This window comes from Anser brachyrhynchus, assembly GCF_964034855.1.
Source record: "Anser brachyrhynchus genome assembly, chromosome: 1".
Lineage (NCBI taxonomy): Eukaryota > Metazoa > Chordata > Aves > Anseriformes > Anatidae > Anser > Anser brachyrhynchus.
The window spans coordinates 188,540,832-188,564,341 of NC_137694.1; the positions used below are offsets into that span (position 1 = coordinate 188,540,832).

Here is a 23,510-nt window from a genome sequence, read left to right on the forward strand (position 1 = left end):
AATACTATAAAAACCCAGCATTTACTAGGTGATACCTCTTCCCTTTTAAACCTACAAAATAGCGAGCAATACCTATAAAAAAGAAGACTAGGAAATAAATTCTCTAAACAAGGGTACACATTGCAGAGTCTCCTGGAAGAAACATTTACAGATCAAGAATTTTCCTCCCAATCATATCCATATCAGGTAATCTTCACAATGGAACTGAGGAAGTAGTAAATACTTCCGTATTTCCTATAAAGGAGGACTCATTTTACACATATAAAATTCAGAATATTTAAAGTATGCCATCAAAACACAGACCAAGAGGGGAATTTTTCATATCCTGCTTGGAGGAAGGCTAGGCTAGGGAGCTCCTCCCAAGGAATAATTGTAACCCGCACAAGGAAAAAGCTTCTGATCAGCTTGCCTTGCCTACAGAGAATCTGTGGGGCAGACGAAAACAGAGACCATTTGCCACAGCCAGCAGTATAAAATCTGCTTATATCCGTACTGTATGTAAAGCCAGTATGAAAACAAGACTAATTAATTAGTAGAAGCTTACCAAGCTTTTATCTGCTGCATAGAGGCCTGAGTTACAGGAAGGAGAAAAGCATTCTGAACCACATCTTTTAGGTAAAGTGGGCGTGAGTGAGTGACTTCTTTGTAGCAAATTCATCAATTTACTTTCTGCGTCAGAGCAAAAGGAGTCCACATTCTATAAAACAGAACAGATTACAATGCAGAATAGTTGTTTTTAAAATTATGCACGTATTCTGTGCTGACAAACTAGGGTTTTGTTTTCTCATCATAATCCCACAAGAGTGTTTTTTGTTTTTTTTTTTAAATGAAACCAACAACTTAGAAGTCCACTGCACCTTCCATGGAAAAGAAAATACACCTTCCACTTATTGTTAGCAAGAAAAAAAAAATGTATTCAGTAAGAAGTGAGAACGTATGTCCAGGACATGCTATTTAGCACAACTAGAAAGTTGACATAAAGAAAAATAAATAAAAGCATCAGGCTGATGGTTAGTATCAAATGTGTTCAAGTGAACAAGACAGTAAATTTCAACTTTAAAAAGGCTACAGTTAAACCGTCCGTGACAGATTGCCTGCTGGCAGGTGAAACAGGTTTGCTAACCAGAAAAGATTCTGTGGCACATGCTGAAGACAGGGGTGTTGAGCTGACGGGAAAAAAAAAACAAAAAAAAAAAAACCACCAAACAGCCAAGACATTCAATACATGATGACATGGAGAGAGTTCTCCAAGAAAAGCACATTAACACCTTACTCCAACAAAATCCCCTCAAATTCAGCATTATCCGCATTACGTAAAATTCACTACCACTACCGGACTTTTTGGTGACAGATTGACACTGCAATAACTAAAATCCATCATTAAACTGAAAATCTAAAGGTTTACCTCTACCATACTTCTCAGTTCATTAAACTTCTCTTGAAGATAGGTTTCCTTTGGGCTGGCTGAGAACACAGAAAGATCTCCAGCCACCAGCACAGGAATTTCTGATCTGAAGTCAGACTGCCACTGAAGGTTGCTTGCAGAAATGAACGAACAGCGAACGACTATATCCTCAATAGCAAAGTGCCTGAGATCTGCCCAGATCTTTATTGCCACCAGATTATAGCTTTCATCAGATAAATAAACCATAGTAGCAAAACCTAAAAGTAAGAAAAAATGAATCAAACCATAAACCTTTAAATAAAGGTTGATTACTGCAATTTGTGTCTATAAAAAAAGTCACGCGCATCTTGAAAAAGCTCTAATTGATAAATATAACACGGCAGCCTTGTCAGCATGCTAACAGATGTTTGATGCTTCATTCACATTCTACGCTCTCTCCCTACTGATTACAGAAAACAATTCAAAATCTGCATTCCGGCGCTTAAACATATTACTTCTATGGTGCTTTTGCTTTTCATCAGAAGATTCTCCACCTGTCTACCCGTGAGCTCCAAGGGCTGGGTTCCGCTCAGCCCATGATAGTGCACGCAAAAGAGGGAGCCCACGTACATGGCAGACACTGCTGCTGCACACACAGAGCACAGGTGTAAGAACGTACATCATGGAACAGAGCTGAAGAAAAAGCTTCTCTTGAGCTTGAATACTCAAATACTAAATTCTTGCTAGAAAATAAGACTTTTTTTCCTCTAGGAAAACAATAATCTCCCAGCGTATCACAGTGATGGGCTATATTAGTTATTATATAACTATATATGTAATAGCTGTATATTAGCTGTTATATAACACCAAACATGGTTTTGACTTTTGAAATAAAAAAAACTTAGTGGTGATTCAATGACATGAACGTGGTCAACAACATACCTGCTTTGCTAACAGAAACTACAACTCCAACTAAATCAACTTCAGCACATGGTGGCTGAAAAGAAGGATCCAGCAAACTGGTGAATTTTAGAGCCTTTCTCGGAAAGAAAATCTGCAGCAGCATCTTCTGCGAGACCTTAAAAAAATAAACACCAACACACTCTTATACAGACTGGAACTTTTTAATGATTTATCTTTATGCAGTTAAAGTACTTACTGATAGTTGTAGATACTGAGTTTTCTTTGTCGCTGTTAATTGTATGTTAGTTGATTCTGCTCTTCCTTTGGACTGCGATGTGGACAGCTGGTAGATTCTGTACCGGCTGCCTTCCTTTAACAGCGAACAAACATCTAGTAGTGGACGCCAGATGCTCAGTATCACTCCTAATAACACCAGATTAAGATAATTAGGTGTGCAACACTAATACAAAGGCTTTTTAGCAAAATAAAACCAGAAACAGTTACATGCAAGCTAGAATACTGTATGTAACCTCTTCAAATCTGCTTATTATGTTGGCCAGTTATCATGTGAAGATAAACGTTATTTATTATTTCCCAAGTACTGACCTTTATGTTTTTCTTGCTTTCTGTAGTCTACCACACATAATTTCCAAACAGTGGACACATCCCTTTTGGAACAACCATATTTTTCCTTTTCTGCAGACTCTACAGCCTTCTTGAATTCTTCCTGTATCCGAGTTTGCTTTTTATCATTCATCAGCTGCCTGTGAGCATTCAGAGCTTTTAGCTGATCTTCACTGAGATAACCCTGTAACCAAGGGAAAACATATTCAGTATCTTTTTTTTTTTTTAAAGTAATCACAAAAAAAATCCTGAAAGATCCTGACAGGATCCTTTATAGTCTCTTTCCTAAGTGTTCTTCTGTTACAGACAATTTGTTGTTCAGCTGACACACTACTAAGACTCAAAATGTTAGCACAACTGGGGACTCCAGTCTTTACTGGTACTCAGTTGTCTATGTATTACATTATATACTGTTCTTAATAGGTAATTAGCGAGAAGCCTGCTTAAGAACACATAACCAAGGTATTTCGTACAACAGGCACGTCCTGCCAGTTTAATAAGAAAGATGTTACAAAAAAGTTCTGTAAGAAGAAAAGAAGAGTTGCGTCTCCCAGCAGGCTGCTATCTCTGAGCTGACTAATTAACACTAAAACACATCAGGAGACAAATGACAGTAAGATCATGTAAACTCTTCAGTGAACAGCATGCAAGAAAAATGTGTCGTACTAGGTGCATTCAGTTTTCACACACACACATCAAAACAAAGTAATAAAACCACAAATAATAATTTTTAATTGTACTATATCCTGGATTTTGTATAGCCAGAGAAAATCACTTATTCTCTTTTGGAATCTAAGATATTAATCTATTTAAACAGGACTTCATTGAAGTATTTTCCAAGTAAATCAGAATTTACTTAGCAATAAGCATACTATAGGAAATTTTAAAAGATGAGAGAAATAAATAGTAATTTTGTGGCTGATTTTAGCAGGAGGTACTAAATGAGAAATGACTCCACAAGCATTTCAAAAGTAGCCCAGTTGGCCCTACTGTTACCTCCATATAACCAGGGTCAGACGCATTCTGGATTGCTTCATAAAGTTCTGCACCATCTTGCAAATTATGGATTTGCTGTCTTGTGACTACGCGTGAACTTGGTGTTTTTCTGCTGGTGCTCTCTGTTGAAAAAAGTTCACATTATGTTGAATACAACCAATATACTTAAAAAGTGGAGGAAAAATAATTATGTAGGAAATACAATAACTTAGGACTTGCCAGAACCAAGCGACAAAACTCTTCTATATAGGGATAGATGTTTGTAGTTTTTAGGAAGATAGAAATGGAAAAAAAAAAATCACTTTTACAAACTATGTTGTATTTAGTTGTAATACAACAATACTATACAAACTCTGGGGAAGGTCTTACGAGGTGGCATAGCCAGTTCTCAGCAGCAGCTCTGGGACGCACGCGAGCATGCAGTGAGCCAGGTCAGTTTTCTGAACCAACAGGAAAACAACACTTTAAACAAGGCAATAGCTTTCTGCTGATGTAGCAAGCAATGCTCATTGCCTGCACTTAGGGAAACTCGGCAGCTTGCCACAAAACTGCACCGCTACTTGACCATGCTGTCTGTGTGCCAGGCGCTTCCTCCTCTCATACAACGGAAAAGCAAAAGTCTCAAAAATAACAAGGCCTGGGATGGCAGGTGACCACAGGAGTGTACGTGAAGAAGCCTCCTTTCCTTAGGACACCAGCTAAAAGCCAAGTGAACTTAATGACATTAAACTCTAATCCTCTCCTCAGCTCAATCATCTTTGCTGCTTGCACTTGGATGGTTTTCTTCAGCGTAGCTGACTCCACTCTACATAGACCAGTTACCAATCGAACATAAACCAACACAGTGAGGTGACTGATACGTTGAAGTTCACATCAGTGATGCTAAGAATTATAAAGCAATCTCCAATTTCAACTAGGAATTCAGATTTCTAATAAGGGTATGGCATCAATAACAAAGAAAGGGCAAATAATAACGCATCCCAGGTTCTGATGAAGCAGTTGGCCAGCATCTCAGCGTTAGAGATCACCCCAAGAAAGATTAACAAAAAAGGAGAGGCTAGCTGGGTTGCAGATAATGGACCCATGGACAATGAACTGCGCAGGCTATCATTTGTGATGGAATCCCATCTGTTCCTGTAGAAAAATAAACGACGTCCCCCTCCCCACCCCCAAACAAAACAGATCACAGTGTGAAGGCACCTGGAATCCACGACCAGTGTGGCAAGAATCCCAGTGCCCAGAAACAAAAACGTTTCTGTGTTACTACATATTCTGAAATAATGAAATCTTTACCTTCATGCTTTTCAAATTCTGCTTGGATTTTTGCAAACAGAGCTTCCAGTTTCTTTTGTTGATCCTCTGCATGCCTGGCAGCTTCCCTTTCTTCAGCTCGGCTGTTACGAAACACATATGAGCCAGCTGATGTCTTTTCCATCCACTGAAACACAAAGATTTAAATAAACCCCAGACCTTCCGTTTTTCACCTCATCTAGCTTCCCTCCAATACTCACTGTTTAAAGCATTTCTGGTTAGAAGTTAACAGGTTCATAAGTTCTTTTAGTATAACAGATCCAAGGTTAAAAAAAACAATAAAACAAAACAGAGCAGTGGCTGGTAAATCTTCTCTTTTAAGATACACAGACAGAATGGAGCAGCTGTAGTCAAACTTCTGTGATTTAACAGCTGAAGAAACCATAGCTTATAATAATAGGCATCGGTATAATTAAGAAGATAGCTGGATCCCGCTTGTACATACATTTAGATACAAAAAACACTCAGTGCTCAAAAACATACCAGAACTGCATCCTACCCAATTTGTCTTTCAGCGTTGACTGTACTGTTTTAACCTGCTAGACTAGACGCTGTAAAAGGTGCCCTTCAACAATTCCAGCTTGAAGTGTTTCCACAGGATATCAGCCTTGCCCACGGCCGTGTCAGAGCTGGCTTGGCAAGTGCATGCTTTGAAGAGATAGGTGGCCAAACAAAGAGGTCACTGCAGCTGAAGGCGGTATTCCTTTCTGCTGCACAGCCCCATCTTCCCCCTTGCACTGGCTCTAGCACTTACCCGATGCTACCAGACACCAGTTTCCTATTGCAACAGACAAACACACAGCAGTTTGAGGTTGGTTTATGTTGTTGTCGTCCACCCCCCCCTTTTTTTTTTTTTGGTTTTGTTACTCCTGGTTTAGCAAAGTAAATTAGCTATGGAACAGCACCAGATGAGCTGCAGAGCAGAGAGAAGCAGCAAGACAGTATGGCAGGAGCAGGATGAGGAAAGCTGAAGGACTGCTCCTTATGAGGCAGTGAATTGCTGACATAGGCTCTGCCTGCCTCATTAACTGCACGCCTTCCACTTCCCGCACTGTTCACAGTCTGACAACTTTAATTACAGTTACTGTGATTCCCACACCCCTTGGCTTGAGTCAAAAGAGATATATAGCTCAAGTCTTCCTATCGTTTTGGTATGACTGAGCAAGATTCTCAGCGGTTTTATAAAAATATATAAATATATCTGCCCGTCAATCTCAGGAAACAGCGAGATATGAAGCATCACTTTCCTCCCCAGCCTGGAAGCCACATACTGTGATGGCATTACAGATAACTGTCCCCTTCTGGGACCTAAATAGATGTTAGTTCTACCAGGATGCCCACATAGTAAGTATTGCAATATTCTCCGTTAAAATAATGATCTAAAATATCAAAGCAATGATTCAAACCAAATATTGCTATTACCTTTGTGAAACTCAGTCTACACTGACCAACAGTCATACATCATTTTAGAAAGCAAACAATGAAGAAAAACCCTGTATGTGCATGTCAAGTGCAACATTCTCTGAGAAAAGTTAACAGATTGTAAAAGTTGTATCATGGCTAACATGTTAACATTCAGAGGACTGATTACCAAGAAAAAAAATATGTTTCTTTTTATAGTTGGGACTGTTATAAAAAGCTCTACTTTGTGCTGGTACGGCCTCACCTCAAGCACCGTGTGCAGTTCTGGGCACCACAGAATAAAAAGGATATAAAACTGTTAGAGGGTGTCCTAAGGAGGGCTACAAAGGTAACGAAGTTCTATGATTCCAAGTAGTTACCACTTGATATCCACAGATTCTTTACATATGGTCAGACTTCACTGTATCTAAAACATCCTCACTCTATTTTATACAATAATCAGATTGTATTGTAAATAATATTTTAAATAGATCTTATACAATACAGCCAGCTACATATAAGACAAAATTAATTTTACCGAAGGTTAAAAAATATTTAACTTCTTTGCAGATCTATCTATGTTAGTGACAAAAAATTGGGTTTCAGTTTTGTGCTTTTTAGATTGCTGAACCCACATTCAATTATTTCTGGCTTTTTGAAGCTGAAGCAAAGCAAGCCAGAACATACTGAGTGTAAATTGAAATTCTTCTTATAACAGGATACTCCACTCCTGAAAAATTAAATATGTGCACACTGCAAGAGCCACTTCTGTTCTTATTACACATCATGGTACCATTTCTTGAATTTATTTAACTGTCTCTATTATGTCACCTTTGAAAAGCAATATAGAAACTAGCTCTTAGATAAATTAGATCTAATAGAACCGGTTAGATTCATAAAATACTTATACCATACCTGAATAGGGTAAGTTCTTTGAATGACGACATCAATACACCCCACTGCACCACCCTCGCTGTAAAGCGATGACAGAGGCAAAGGAAAAGGTCTGGGATCCCGGTGAAATCCTAGTTTTGCGTGCCATCGTGCGCAGCGGGTACTGTTGGCTGAAATCTGAATAAGTTAAATGTTGAATGATAAACTGGCATTGGTAGGTCAAAAGCAGATACAACTTATTAAATCTAAAGGAAAGATTTTTTTTTTTTTTTTTTTTTTTTTTTTTTTTTTACACTGACCTCACTAAGAAACTCTTATTTCAGCACCTGAACATACTGCATTTTAATTTCAGGGTTTCTTTTCACATTGAAAAGCTTACTTTAAACAGGTATGACAAATTTGATGAGTTAAGATTCTCTAGGAAATTAACATCTATGAGATATGCCATTGCTTTATACCAGATGACCAAAATTTTTATGCTGAAACTTCACCCACCACTTTAATCATCCTCAAACAAGTCAAGCCCTCCCCCCCAAGCCCTCCCTCTCTTTTTTTCCCAGTTCTTCCTCAACCTTTTATACTGTCTATGATGGATAAACACCTTTCTTAACCTGGTGCTTAACCGTATTAAGGATAAAACATGCAGCAAAACTTGTCAGAATCTTATAGAAGAAAAAAAAAAAAGGTACTTTTATACTGTTTATTTTGTAATACGAATTTTTCTTCCAACACTAGTGACTAGCGTTAAGCACCTTGTCTGACAAATGTGGTAATTAAACTACAACAAAACTTATAAAACCCCAACAGAACTTTTTTCTTCTGTTTACACAACCCCATCCAGCTTATAGCACCGCTCAAGCAAATAGCATCTGTCCCATCTCTCAGTCACATCCAATCAAGCTGAACGAGTATTTTGGTTTACCTTCAACATAAGGGAATCTGGGGCTTCCAGTGGCGTACATCCATTCTGAGCGCCAACGAGTTCTGCTCCATGTACTATGATCTTCTGACCAACTCTAAGCCTTCTTCTACGTAAGAAAGCTTTGATGGGTGGGTCTAGAAGAGCTCTAATCCCATACCAGCCATCAGTAACTTCAATTATTGCTGCTCCTTTTTTACTTTCCATATTGTTATTGCTAGGAGATACAACAGCATTCAGTGATATGATTTTAGAAACGCACAGCACAAGTGTTTTACCTGCTGCGTCATCTCTCTCCGTTATTTTTTTGATTGCTGATCGTTTACTTTTATCGATTTCCAAGTCATACCTACAGAAAAGAAGCCGCGACACTGTTAAAATGAACAAAATCCATCACACTGTTTCCCCTTAAAATCAATTCTTGCAAATTATTGCTCAATCTACATGACTAAGTGCCATTATAATAAAGGGAAAACTATCTAAGTATTTGCAAATAACATGCAGTAGATTTTTAATATTGGTATGTTTAAGATCAGCAAAACAAGCATTCAGATAAATACTAAATGCAAAGTAGAGATGTTTATTTTACAGTATTATGAGCAGAAAGCACGCAGTCACAACTCCAAATATGTTGCTATACACTTACCTATATTTCAGCTGCAACAGCACCGTTTCTGGTGTCAAACACCTGGTAGCAAATTCATGTGGAAAAGCTACTTCCATGGCTGCCAATTTCCACACAATCCACCTATAGTGATTGTAAGCCCAGGCCTCTGTTATTAGCTTGGGATCCACACCAGGAGTGTCACAGAGGGCCCTGCAGATAAATCATTAATAAATTAACCTGAAATCCGTTATCAGCCGTTACTTGCCTATTTTTCCCTAGCACTGCATGCAGCATACGCACATAGGCAACATTAACAACGGAGTATTTATTACAGTGTAAACAGGAAGGTTACATTCCGTAGCCTGGTCTGGTTATTGTCTGAATACTGAAGTTTTGTCCTTATAAGCTTTGGCAGCATGCGTGTGTGTGCATGCAGGCGTTCTTGAAACGGACCTTTGACCCTAGCAGTAGCTCCAGGGGCATGCCCTCCCTGGTTCACGCAGTTATGCTCATCGCATCGAGGGACGGAGGCGTGCTCTACTCTCTTGCAGCCCCAGAATATCTCCTGCTTGCTTTGCTTGCCCCCACTGTTTGACTGCTTAAGCAATGTTTCATTCTTTATCAATTCCAAGCTGTACCACCATGAGCTGTTTAAGTTGGTTTGGAAACCTGTAACTTTTCCCACTCAGCCAGTCACTAGGAAGGCTGTTTCACTGAAGGAGATAGAGAAGGAATTAAAAAAGGTTCAGATAAGCTGTTAGACTGATCAGAACACAAGTTAAGTCCCACCAAAAAGTTAATTTCCAACTTGTCAGAAAGGCTCAAGATTTTAATATTAAAATACTTAAAATTTTCTGAAGTTTTGCTGAAGCAACAGTATGCTAGCTGTTCCGCTGCATGTGCTTTTGATGAAGTTATAACGTACAAGCTTGCTTACAGTAAAACAAAACAATATCTATGAAAGTGTTTAGGACAGATGCCGTCAATGCATATACTTCTTTTATCAGTTCATCTTTAATGACCTGCAAAAGGAGACACGGAAGGACCCAGAGTAGTGCAAGAGCAAGGGCTGTTCGTGCACTTTTTCTTTTGTACTTTATATACATTCAAAGAAAGCCTGAAATAACCAGTCAGTTTGCCTACTGATATCTTGGCTTCCTTCAAATCATACTGCAAACTAAGTTATTTTCATAAGTCAGCTTTAAAAAAAAATTAATTGAAAAACGTTTGCACCCGTGTCCTGCAACAGAAACTCTTCCCCCAACAACCGTCATTCCCAACACTCAAACTCTAGAGTACAACAGAAACTAATCCTTTTCCATTTGAAAAAGCAAAACCTATCAGTGCTATTAAACAAAAGCTCTAAATTAACAATAATACTAACATTTTATAGACAATTTACACTGTAGAAGAGTCTCCAGAAATTTTCTAACTTGACTTTGTTTTCCTTCATGCCCAGTGAAGATCACTAACACCATTAGTCTACATAGTCTATTTATAAACCTACAGTATCTTCATTTACACTAACAGAGATGTACTAAAAATGCAGTCAAAAAGTAGTGTTAGATTTATTCTAGCAATATGAGAATCACAAATCAGTAAATGGTGCACCTGCCTCAAGTTCATAAGAAACAATACCTGTAAAACTCCCTTTTTCCAGCCTTTCCCTCATCTGTGGGTATTAGCCACCCTCCATCAGCAAGTTGGATCCCGTTTCCAGCTAATAAATACTCCTTACTGAAAAAGTCTGTGATAAGAAACTGGAACGATTCTGCATTTGTGCTGTTAACTTGTACGCAATGTTTTGAAACACCATATCTGTAAAGCTGCAAAAAAAATAGATGAAAAAGACAAAAGACAATGACAATCCAGTAGGAATTCATTTGAGAGCTTTCACGTCTAATGCTATAAACTCATGTAAATTATCTTCTCAAGCTAGAGACTGTTCTGTATGACCTTGTCATTTCATACGTAACCCCTGAAGAATGGAGGAACTGACAAAACAGGACGTCATGACATCATGGTGTGCTTTGGAAAAAAGCACCGTACCAAAAGCAAGAGGCTTTTGATCTTGACTTACCTGAGCTTAAATGTTAACCACGTGTTATCTTAAGACCGCTTTTCACATGGGTTAGAAGTCAGTATCAACTACCATTGATGGATTTTTTCCTTGTTTGATGTTTCTTGTTTGACTACAACACTACAGAGACATTTATGATCCCTATTATTTGGAAGAGTCTTATAAACCGTGGATACGCAAAGCTACCTAACAACGCAGCAACTGCTTTAAGAGCTACTGTAAATGCTTATCTCAAAACTGCAGACAGACATATCACTTAAATGGATCTATTCATCAAAAGTTACCGACTTTCTGTTTGCTAGTTTTAACGAACGCAGCCCTGGAAAGACAAAGTAAAAAGGTATCAGCATACCTCTTCTGTAGAATAAAAACTGGGAGACTTCTCTTCTACTGCAGTTTTTAGAGAGACTCTATTTCTTGCAGATGTTTTAATGACATAAAGGCTGCCTGGCTGTGAGCTAATATTTTGCCTGTATTTCTTTTTAATTCTCATTTCCTGTAGATCTCTAGCACAGCGGAGATTTGCCATCATCTTGCTCGTAACTGCAAAGAAAGACAACATCAAAAGCTTTTTACAGTATGTATCAACTTAGAATATACAGTCACAGAATAAAAGCAGACTCAGAGAAGCATATTTTCTAAGCCACTATCCAGATTTTTAGAATCTGCAGTCTAAATATTCAGCAGTGTTAACTGAAGAGATTAAATAATATTTATAATATGTGATATTAGTCTCTGATATTATATTTCATTTCTTCAGAATGAACTCTTCACAGGAAACTCCAAATGAACATAAACCAGTTGATAATGACTACAGCGTCCATAATCCTGAGATTTTGACCCACAAATAGGGGCTCTAACTCTGCAGATGCTCATGCACCTGTTTAAATCAATATACACAAGTCCGTGTGAAGAAAACCAGATTATTTGATTGTGATAGTTATGTCAGTTATACACCTTCTAAGCTTTCTTGAATGTTCCAATGTGTAAGTCCACATGCTAAAGAAAGTCAAACAGCTGAAAATTCAATCTCTGCTTCTTTGAAAAAGACCAATTCAGCCATTTGTATGGTTAGCCCTACATTTTAGTTAGAAAACAGAATGAATATAAGCTTCTATAATAGTGAAAGAAGTATATACCAAGGCTCATCTTTAAGGTTTCTAGAACATTTTACTTAAGTATGAAAAATCAAATGAAACATACTCCATCTTACAACTTGTGTCTGAACTACCGTGTAAAAACAATTTTTTCATGTTCTTAATTAACTTTGGAGATGAAATTGTTAGGAATTCAATATAAAGTCTTAGAAAAGTAATTATTTCCTGATTTCCCTACAAAAAAAAAAAGCCTTAGGAATCAGTTTCTTTTTGTTTAAAAAAAAAAAAAAAAAAAGAAGTCAGAATATTCAAAACCCCTTACGGATTCAATTCTGATAGTTAGCAGTCACTATAGGTAAGTGATCAAAATCTGAAAATACCTAAATTTCCATTTTCTAAATCAGTGTCTGCTGTATGCACGATGCAAGACAGGTCATCTGGAGCTTCAACAGTATCTTTTTCAATTGTGATCTGATTTAATTCCCTCTCTTCAGTTGTATTTATGCTGATTGTTGAGTCACATCTCCTGCTGCTGCCTTGTTCACTTGTTGAAAATGTCAGCTTGGTTTTGAAGGGTGGCACAAAAGTTTTAGCAGTTTTTCCAGATTTGTACAAATTTCTTTTTTCTTCACTCTCTTGGGCTGAGGCCTTATGTGGAGTAGAAAATCTTGAAGCATCATTTGAAGATTGCCTTAGGGCACAGTGCTGAAAAATGGCAGGTTTAGATTTAAATCCTTTGAAGTCTTGGTCTGGTAAAGTAAGAGTAGGATTCTTGACTTCTTGTCGCTCCTTAGTAGCCCTACAGAGATGAAAACACAGGTTTCAGTTTCCTGACAAAAATCTGTTTCAGAGCTTCAACATTCTTAAGTTAGTAATATGGCTTTTTCAAAACTACATCAATAAAAAGATAAAATATTAGGTTTTGATACTTTAAAACCTGAACAATTAATTTGTACTTTACAAAAATATAAATACAAGCGTAAAACTTGTTTAGCATCTTATCACCCTACAGCAACAACGTGTGTTGTCTGGTAATTTGTTTATTTTGAAGTAAAATTATTAGTCTTTTATAAAATCATTAGTCTTTTATTAGTCTATTATTAGTCTTTTAGAAAATTGGGTTGCAAGTTACTACCATATGTTTTTTAAAAAGTCACAAGAACTTGCAAGGTTTTTAAGAAATTGTATTAGAAAAACTAATATATATTATAAATTTCTCACCCAAAAGGCTGACAAGTTACTGGTTTTAAAGGAATGTGGTACAAAAATTTTCTTCTGTCTTTGAAAATGCCTATAAGATAATTAGGAAAAAAAGTTTGAAACAGTACATTACATAGATAGAATAAATGTGCTGTAAATATCTATATTCATGCATCCTACATATAGGAATACAAGTTTACAGTAATTTACAAATGGGATTTAAATAGCCTTGTGTTTTATATATGTATTTTATATATATATATAAAATCTTAATAATAATAATAATAATAAAATCTTATAGAATATCTTTGATGTTGATAAACCCATTTCTGTTTTCCTAGCTAACCTTCAATGAACAAAAAACATATCTAGAAAAAACAACCAGGTAGAATACATTTAAAGTTTCCAAGGCTAATCTTACTGTTAGAACTCTTGATTATTAAGCTCTTTTTCACCAGCACTGATACAAACCACATATAGGAAAAAAAGCAACTGTCTTCAGTATTTCTGAATATTACAATAAATAAGGCACGAATCTATCTCAATCTTACTGCCACTAGAAATATTATTTCTAATTGCCATTTCAGTGACTAACATACTTTGGGATGTAAGTTATTTTGCCAATGTGTTTGATCTAAGCAGCATAATTACCAGTAGCAGTTAAAGGACATACAGGTTGTCACAGACCAATGAACACAAACTGAAAACCCCTAAAAGCAACAGTCTGACACTGGGAGTGAAGACTTCTACAGGTTCTTAAGAAATCTTATGGTGGGTAAAAGGGAAAAAGTGAGGAAAATAGAATTGCCAGAAGTCTGGTGGTATTTCCTTAATTTTCAAGGAACATTAGTGTTTTCCTCTTTTTATAATCATACGTGGTCCAATATATATATCCCTGACAAATTAAAACATGAGGTTAGACCCATGTAGCTTTTTTTTCCAGTTTAGAAATTTATATTTTTCTTACAGATTCTTCTCTGTAGAAAACAAATGATTATGGAAGAGCTTGGTAAAGATGACATTCAACCACATGCTGCCTTTTGTGACAAAAAACAAAAATGTAAGAAAACATTACCTCCTCTTGTTTGATATCAAAACGCATGGTGAGCATTAAGTGTGAACAGAGCAGTAGTCATTGGAAGAAACTGTAAATGCAGAATCAATTTCAACACATCTGGGGTCATAAAAAAGTTCTGACTTGTTTTACTTAAGGTTCTTGGCAGTAAAAAGACCAGTTGAAAAACAAGTATTAGCTGACACCCTCCCTTATCGAGCCTCAATTCTTCACACTAGTTGAGACAGATCTAGAAGATAAATGACTATAATGCTCAATTCTCAAAAGCTCCCATTTGTGAGCCTGTGAGAGGTGTTTTAGGATCCTTAAAGGGAAATGTTTAACATATATTTAGTTCCAGACAGGCTTCCTATCTAATTTAAAACTCATTTAGCAACTTTTTTTTTCCTTAAAAAAAAAAAACAAAAAAACAACAGTTTTCAACAGAAAAGGGCACATTCACACAAACTCCTCCTTTGATCTTTCTAAGGACACACTTATCTCAGAATTATCAACACATCTAAATCATGTCTGCCTGGAATTGAAACTCCTTTGTGCTGGGAAGAGGAAGTTTCAGATGACAAATTATATATACAAGATGCCACATGTTCCAGAAGTCAGGAGCAGGACTATTCTGGGTATTAGAACTGGTGTCAGCTGTTCCACCAAAGAATAACACTGTTCAGATTCTGCTGCAGGGCAGGATAATATTTATGGATGAAGGATAGACAATTGTTCTCTGGCAGCAACTTACAAATTCCATTCAAAGTTTTCTTCAAACCATTATTTTCATGCTTAGAACAAACTTAGGACAGCATTCAGGAACAAGTAAGTTTGTTCAAAAGGAGTCAAATATCTCATTACAAAATCATTTCTGTGCCCTAACATAGATAAGTCACAGTTACTACGTTATCTAGAATTGTTCTTGGGGCTACTGTACTGCACGAAGCAAACCAGCTTTGTTGACAACGAGGTACTCATCAAGTATCTATGAAATTGTCTGTGATTTGGAATGAGGTGTTCCAGAAAAGTAGTTTTAATTTCCCATGAACTACTGAAAAGATTATGTGTTGTTTGTTTCTTGAATACTTTGCAGCGGAGGAAAACATTCACAATCTGAGATTAAGTACGACTCCCCTTGCAACTTTCTTTTTAAAAACTAGGGGACATTTTGAAGTATTGGGATAAAAGTCATTTAATTGGGATATTCAAGTATCCCACTTTGTAATTGCCACTTGTGAAAGAAGTTCAGGTGTAATTCCCTTTTGAGTAACAATGCATGGAAGGTACCTCCTTAAAGGTACAATAAAGACAGACCAAAAAGACCAAACATCTCAAAAATAACATTAGCAACCACTTAAGGATCAAATCTTTCTACATTACAGCTTCAAGAGAAGTATCATCCGCTTTAGAGAGAGAAACAGGAAGATGAGGCTTTTAAACTCTCGTACTGAGTAATGGAGGTCACTATCCAGGTTAGAGTATACTCGGCTGAGACGACTCAAAATGGAAGCAATACTAATGAGGCGCATAAAACAGCTCGCAGCGCTACCTCGCACTGTGACAGCAGCGTGTGTAGGAAAGGGGAAGTATTCTGGAACATCAAAACAATCCACCCAAAGTGGATTCTTTTATACTCTGTATCATTTCCAAGGCTTCAAAAAGCAGAAGCTGTAAAGAAACCTCTCTCACCGAAGGCTGTCTGGCAATAATTACTAGCTGTATGTGCGTTTCTGATTTTCTAGATGAATGCTGCTACTGAATTGTAGGTGAAAACATGCAGTGCTTTGAAAGAACGAGTTCCTTGAAAAACACACCATCTCCTGTAAGGAAAAGCAGTAGCCATAAAGCACATTATCCTAACACCCTAATCAGGCTTCGCGTAAAGTATCACCTCAAACTTTAAAACCTTGATTTCATTTTTAGAAGCCTCCGCATCACTGGCTCGAAACATTAAAAGCATCTGTAATACACGTATCAGTAAGCATATTCCTCACAAATTATTATGTAATAAAAACTACCAGTACCTTCTTATTTTCCCATAAATACAACTTTTAATTGAGAAGTTCTAGATCAATAGGACAGACGCTCTTACTGAGGCTGGTATTTGGAAGCTTTAGGATTAGAAAAAACTGGATGAATTCCTACCATGCTGGAAATAAGAGAGCTCTTGCAGAAGTAGCACGGTCTAACATATTTAGATACTACAGGGTAAAGCATACCATTAATCACATGATTTCAAGTGAGAGGAGACATTGCCACAGCAGTTTCCCTGAATTTTCATGACTATATTGACAAAAGAATTAGTTAAGCAATCATTATATGTTAATCAGAAACCGAAGAATTTTAAAGGTAACATCCAGCATTAGATTACCGCTTAGAACACAAGAACACCGAAATTACCCTCAGGAGTGCTTTTTGAAGCTTTCAGAGATCTGGGAGGAATCTTTGTCTTGTCAAATTCAAGCAGCAGCTGTCTTTTAATTGGAGGTTCTCCTAAGATAAAAACGCAGATTTAAAAAGAGATCTCCCTTTTAAGTTCAGTTTCTTACCAATACCTTATAAATTAACTAAATTTTTAAATAAAATATTCAAGGAGCCACAGCAAACAGAAGTCGCAAGTCTTCAGATCACACTTGGCTCAAACACCCCTTCCCAACACAGCATTACTCTGGCTCATTTGCAAGGCTCTCTTCTGCACAGGATGCTTGTGTAGTGCTACCAGGAATGGTTTTAAGACTCCATATAATGAAGCCTGTCAGACTCTTTCTAGTCAGTAGGTCTGTTCCCTCCAAATCAAAACCTGTGAGCCTTATCCTATCAAACACAGTAGAGACAGTCTGCCTTAGCAACTGTACCACAGGGGACTTCAGCAGCACAGCTCACCTGCATCACCTTTTGTACTTTCAGTCATCAGAATTCTGTCTTTTAAAGAAGTTGTTACTAAGGCAGGGGTTCAACTGTGGCATATGCTGATTCAGGGTGGGCTGACAGACTCCCATCTGCCTTTTTATGCCTACCCCAATTTTGCTGTATCAGCCTGCCCAACGTTTGTACCTGAACTTGTGCAGCTAGGCAAGTCTATTACAATCCACCCACAAAGCCATAAATAATTTTCAGCTGGCCCAGGTCCTTGAACAGCTCTGGGTGATTGTGTAAGCATTGCATACTAACACTACAGCCCTGACCAAGATCAGTTTTAGACGGCAAGAGGCTGCGCTTTTAAACCAACAAGTTTTCATATCAGACTGGCAGTCTCAATACGTGTGAAACCTTGTCCCTGCCTACAGGGCACAAAATGATGAAGACAGATATACTCATTCTCATTTTGCAATTAAAACAAAATGAAACCACTAGATCCGTATAGAGAATTGAAAGAAAAAAAGAAAAAAGGAGATTTCTTCTATAATGTTATGATAAAACCAAAAAAACAACACACCTTCAAAATTAATACTCGTAAATTTAGCTTGTGCTGTGCATTTAAGGCTGCAAAGTGGATAAATGGTTTGCAGCAAGAATTTTTGTCATTGACACTAAGGTAAAGAACATCAGTTTCTAGAAGACCTGAAAAAACAAATATCAATGTTAAATACAAACAAAAAAAAAAATCATATATTGTTATGGAATTTAACGTATGTAAGACAAAGACCTACCAAGTGAGTTTTTTTCTTCAAAGTGCCTCTTCCCAAAGGTCTTATTTTGAAAGTTTTTATCTGATGTTTTGCCACTGAAGAACTGTGCGGAATTAGTCTTCGCTCCAGAATCTGAAAGTTCATCTCCTACAGAAGCTTTTTCATTTCCCACAGCACCCACTTTCAAGTGATTTTTTGGAGTTTGGAACAGATCATCAATTTCTGCTTTAGCAGTAGCGCTGCATGAAACTGCTTCAGACTCTGTTTTCATCCCCCAATTCAGCCCTTTTCTGAAAGACACAGTCTCCTCTTGCTGAAAGCTATTTTTAAATAATGCTAACTGGTTGTTTTTCTTACTATGTGGTACATACTCGGGCATCTCGAGGTGGTGAGTGCTTGAAAAAGACTTCATTTCCTCAGCGTGGTTGCTTTTAAAGTCAAGCTCCTCGTTGCAGCTTTTGTCAATTCTGGATTCTGAGATCACTTTACCAGTTTGAGATTTTGTACGTTGACCACTCTCTTTAATTGCATGAAGTTGATCTATAATGCAGAGCTCGCTGCTTAAAAAATCATCCGATTCTCTTAAAATTGCCTTTGCTTTCTGATAGGCATTTTCCGAGACTGTTACCTGCTTTCCACTTGCAGTGCTGAACCCAAAAGCAGGACCTGAAATCAGTTTAGAGCTGGCATTTTCCCTCTCTTCTGGTAATGCTAGCTGCATTTTCCTAGGAAATACTTCTTCAGTATGTTTTTTAGATTTTTCAACATCTTCTTCAACTAAAAATTCTTGTAATCCTGATGAATGGCTGCTCTCCATTTCAGAAAAGAGCTGCCTAGCTTTCTTTAGCGACTCTTCTGAGAGTTGTACAGGCTTGCCACTTGCTGTACTGAAAAATCCAAAGTTGCTTGTAGAAGACTCTGACTGCTTTACCTGCTTATCTGGCACATGTCCTGAAAGCTCAGTATTCTGTTCAAAGCCTTGCACCTGAGAATTTGGAACAGAAACTTCATCTGCAAACGGGTTTGCATCTTGCTGACCATTTTCACCAGCATTCACGTTTCTGTCAATGAAATGAGATGCTGCTGAATTCCCCTCTCTTTCTGTAGCATCTAAAAATTTGGTAGAATTAGGACACTCAGCAGGAACGACGGAAGATGAATTTCCAGGAATTTCCATTTGATTAGTTCTCGATTTGGTTTTAATTTCATGTTTTACAGATTCACCGTAGTCTTCTTGAAACATTTGTCTGACGCGTGCTAACGCGCTTTCCGAAACAAAGACAGCTTTACCTTTTGCTGTACTAAACACAGTTTGTTTCAGACCACCCTCTGGATTTCCATCATTAAAATTAAGTGATGCTTCTTGTAAGCGGGTTAAATTAGTTCCACCTTCAGGAAGGCCAACTTCTGACCGGTTTTGGTGAGCATTAAAAGTTGTGTCTGTGAAGCAGTCTGCATTAGAACACCGTTGATTTAAATGTTTTACGTCAAATTCCTTGCTGTTGCTGTTCAAATGAGAAAAGTTATTTTGTGAAACACTACTATAATCTAAGAGGACAGACTGATTAGATTTGCTACTATCCTCAACAAATAAAGTATTTTTCGTATCACAAGGCACAGAATTATCCACAGGGTTACTTGATACCTTCACTGAAGGCAGAGATGTAGCTGACTGCACAGGAAAACCATGCCTGTTTTCTGATTTATCCTTCTTTTTTGCTGAGCATTCCACATCCACCTCTGCAAACAATTCTCCATCTTCAGACAAACAAGTTCTACTTAAAGCTCTACTCTCCCATCCAGCTTCTAGTTCTGACTTCCCAGGATGGACATCAGCCTTTTCATACACATATGGAACTACCAAATTTCTTTCACCATCTTCACCTACATTAACGAATGCATCTACTTTTACACTATCAAGAATCAGAGACTTCTTAGCGGGACTACTTTCTCTTGTCTGCTTAAATTGAATCCCAGGTTCTTCAGGAATAAGCTTTTTATTACAATTAGGTATTTCTGCATCACATTGAGCAACATTGTCAATATGTAAGTCACAGCTTTTAACACAGTTTATACTACGTTTCCTGTTCTTTAAGTGGTCCTCAAAATTGTCATTATGTTCTTTTCCTAAATCAACATCATCTTCTGAAAAAAAACGTTCAGCTTTAGCCAAAAATCCATCGGCAATTGTTATTTTCTTGCCACTAGCAGTCTGGAAACCAGTCAGATAATCTCCCTTAACTTCACTTGGTTCAACATCCACCTCTTGTTCAAAAGGTACTTGATGATGTTGGTAACAGCCTATTTTTATTCTACTTTCATTCACAAACAGGCTCCTATGTGTAGTGTCTTCTCCTTCAACATTGATACTATTTGTCTTTTGTTTATCAGAGTTCTCTGAAACATCTATGTCTCTTTCTCCACAATTTACACTGAGACCATGTAGAGAATTGTCTAAAGGACCATCAGAAATGGGTGCAGCATCATCAGCTGAAGTTTGAAATTTCTGTGGCAAGCGTTCATCCTTCTGCCTTCTGTCTTCTCCTTTCTCAGTAGGGGACAGGTTTTCCATTTCATCCGATACACTTAAATCACAATGTTCTGCAGTGGCAGTAGCATCTCCTAGACACGTTACATACAGAGAGTCTTCTTGTAAACTATCTTCAGCTTGGCAATCCCCTGGATTCAAAACTTGTTTGGAAATTTTATGATTCTGGTTCTGGTTTTGAATAGATGTTGGACTGTTTCGCATTCCATAAGTGGAATGCCTAGCATTAACACGACTGAAATTAACACGTTCATCATCACTTATTAATCTTTTTGTCCAGTTTTCTCTATTTTCCTTTTCGGGTGTACTAACATTCCCCGCATATTTTTTCTCTGAATGGTGGGAAACAGAACGTGCATGGGAAATTGCACCTATGCTGTTTATGTTTGAAACACCTTTGTTTTCTTTTGTCAGGCACCTAGAAGAATTCCAGTTCGAAGACATCCCCCCGCCCTTTGAATTGCCGCATCCAGTATTAGTTTCTGAAGATTTAAATAAATAATTATCATCCAAGTCCTTGAAAAGCTCTGCAGATCTGGTCAAAGCTGCCTTAGAAATACTTATTTTTTTACCTCCAGCTGAAGTAAAACCTACAAAATTAGAAACGCTGGCCTGTACAGGTATTGGAAAGCTCTCACTGTCAGATATTCCACTTTCATCTCTGTCTGCATTACTTTTATGGAAAAGCACTCTATTTTCTTTTTCATATTGTACCATATTACATTCTTCATTTGTGTCTTTCCACGTACTACAATACTTGTCATTTCTTAATTGATTTTCAGATTTAACAGTGCTACAGGAATCAGTATCTTCCCCCAATTCGGAATTATTTTCCACATTTGTTGCTCCGTGCATTTCTACAGTTACAACGTCATGTTTTTCAACGGATTGGAATACGTTACTTTGCCTTCTAAACTGTGTAAATTCAAACTGACTGCCTGTTTCTTCCAAGATACTAGAAATTTCGGCAATTTCAGCTTCTTGGCTTGCTGTCAAAGTCTGATTAAGTTCTTGCAAGGAATGCAGACTTCTAGGGAAGTTTTTACACAAGTCAACTTTATGTGGAGTAAACTGTGTATGCCTTGTCTGTGAACCAGATAAATTACTGCCCAATTTGCTTTCCAAATTGGAAGAAAAGATGTTCTCCTTTTGAACTCGATTTGAAAAATTTCTGACTCTTTCCACGTTAGAAGCTTCAAAGCATTCATTTTCAATGTCTTTGAACAGCATTTTGCCTTTTGCTATACTGTCTTCAGAGAATTTAATCTGCTTATTGGAAGCAGTCTGGAAGCCACCAAAGCTCAGATTTGACCTGCATACATTAACAATTCCTGATGATTTCCCTTCATGCTCTAGGTTCTCATTTGTTCTTTTGTTGGAATACATAGGTGGTACTTGTTTATCTTCTTCAGAAATTACTTCAATTAAAGAATTATCATCTACGCAATCCAACAATTCTTTAACAATCTCTACAGCTACATTATTGCAAGCAGCTGCTTCTGGGCTTTCATCGCTTTTAACTGACCTTGTTTCTTGATTGTCAGCTACATCTCCTGAAAAGGCAGCTACATCTTTTTTTCCCCATTGTTTTAATCTGATCCTGTCGTTTCCTGAACAATTTATTCCCAAAGGTGCAAGTACTTGTCTATGTTCAACTACAGACAACGGGTCTGTAGCATGCTTTTTATCCGCTGATATTTTATTGCAAGAGTCACTACTGGCTCTATTTATGCCAAAGTTGATCTGACTCAAAGTCTTATTAACATCTCTGTTTGTCACAGATGTAGTGTCACGGCACACATCAAACAAGCGATCATTTTTACTAGGAGAAGACTGTGCAGGTTGTCCTTTCAGGCTCTGAGGGACAGTAGCTCCATCATTCACGTTACAACTCACATATGTATCTTCCTCCCCTTTCTCTAAGTAACAGTCTTCAGGAAACAACCTGGAACGTTTTCTTGCCATTAGGCACGCTGAACTTAGAACCTTTCGTTTTATATTTGAAATTCTTTCACTATTTAAAGAATCTGTTTTATCTTCTTTCTGAGGGTTGGATGCTTCTAAGCATTTTAATGAGGTAGCAGCTTGATTCTCTCTTGCGTCTTTCCCTGAGTTCCTCAGCTCTTGTTGTTCCATGCCACTGTTGAAGGATGAGTTATCCACTAGATTCTTTTGTACAAAAGTGCTCAGGTTATCTTCCTTGATATTCGGTTGCCTCTCAGCAGAAAGCAAAGAGTCTACAAGAAAAGATGTTAGAAAAAAAGATATGTTAATAAAGCAGTTCTCATTTATTCTAACAAACGCAAATTCAAATTTTCATATAGTTTTGTCCCATAAGATCATTTCTATCTATGCTTAGTGCTGGTAGCATACATAGCTTTTCAAATGTGAATGCCTCGACAAGACTGGTGATCGGTCTCATCTAATCATGTTCTAGTAGCCTGAAACAAGTGAGTAGCGTGCAGTTAATGCCATGAGTTTAAAAAAAAGTCAATTTTTAGTTGTAATGAAATTTGAAGAGATGGGCTTCCATTCCTTGTGTCTCAACATAAGGATTTGTTTCGGACTTAAAGAGAAGTACTTATGTTCCTAATATTAAATAATTCTAGTTAGAGTAACAGCTTTTGAAAACAGGAGTATGTACTTGCTTTCATCATGTAATTTGTTTTTTAAAATATTTTGTACTTCTGGAAGAAACAGATCCACAGAATTAAATCCTCTAATTTTAAATTTAAATTAAATCCTCTAATTTTATCCTCTAATTTCTAATTTAAATAATAATCACAATTTTAACATTCTTTATGATCTCCTAGAAGACAGAATGGCCCTTAACACTCTGGATATCTGAACAGCATTGACA

At 37.3% G+C, this 23,510-nt stretch overlaps 2 protein-coding genes across 3 annotated transcripts in view; one reads left to right on the top strand and one right to left on the bottom strand.

Annotated features, from left to right (window-relative positions):
* The window catches only part of N4BP2L1 (NEDD4 binding protein 2 like 1), a 28,845-nt gene extending 16,324 nt beyond the window's left edge, over window positions 1-12,521 (top strand). Inside the window, exons 5-6 of the mRNA XM_080577433.1 lie at window positions 11,622-11,696; window positions 11,880-12,521. Coding sequence (XP_080433559.1) covers window positions 11,622-11,696; window positions 11,880-11,970 — 166 coding nt within the window. The 3' untranslated portion in view covers window positions 11,971-12,521. The remainder of the gene's footprint in view (window positions 1-11,621; window positions 11,697-11,879) is intronic.
* BRCA2 (BRCA2 DNA repair associated) overlaps window positions 1-23,510 on the bottom strand; it is a 47,116-nt gene that overhangs the window by 3,338 nt on the left and 20,268 nt on the right. For both annotated transcript variants that reach the window (XM_080577403.1, XM_080577402.1), the window contains exons 11-26: window positions 18,124-22,887; window positions 16,874-16,966; window positions 13,438-13,507; window positions 12,597-13,015; window positions 11,472-11,662; window positions 10,678-10,865; window positions 9,079-9,249; window positions 8,436-8,781; window positions 7,535-7,690; window positions 5,201-5,345; window positions 3,908-4,029; window positions 2,894-3,095; window positions 2,544-2,710; window positions 2,327-2,462; window positions 1,406-1,662; window positions 545-697 (exon numbers count right to left, since the gene is read on the bottom strand). In XM_080577403.1, coding sequence (XP_080433529.1) covers window positions 545-697; window positions 1,406-1,662; window positions 2,327-2,462; window positions 2,544-2,710; window positions 2,894-3,095; window positions 3,908-4,029; window positions 5,201-5,345; window positions 7,535-7,690; window positions 8,436-8,781; window positions 9,079-9,249; window positions 10,678-10,865; window positions 11,472-11,662; window positions 12,597-13,015; window positions 13,438-13,507; window positions 16,874-16,966; window positions 18,124-22,887 — 7,580 coding nt within the window. The remainder of the gene's footprint in view (window positions 1-544; window positions 698-1,405; window positions 1,663-2,326; window positions 2,463-2,543; window positions 2,711-2,893; window positions 3,096-3,907; window positions 4,030-5,200; window positions 5,346-7,534; window positions 7,691-8,435; window positions 8,782-9,078; window positions 9,250-10,677; window positions 10,866-11,471; window positions 11,663-12,596; window positions 13,016-13,437; window positions 13,508-16,873; window positions 16,967-18,123; window positions 22,888-23,510) is intronic.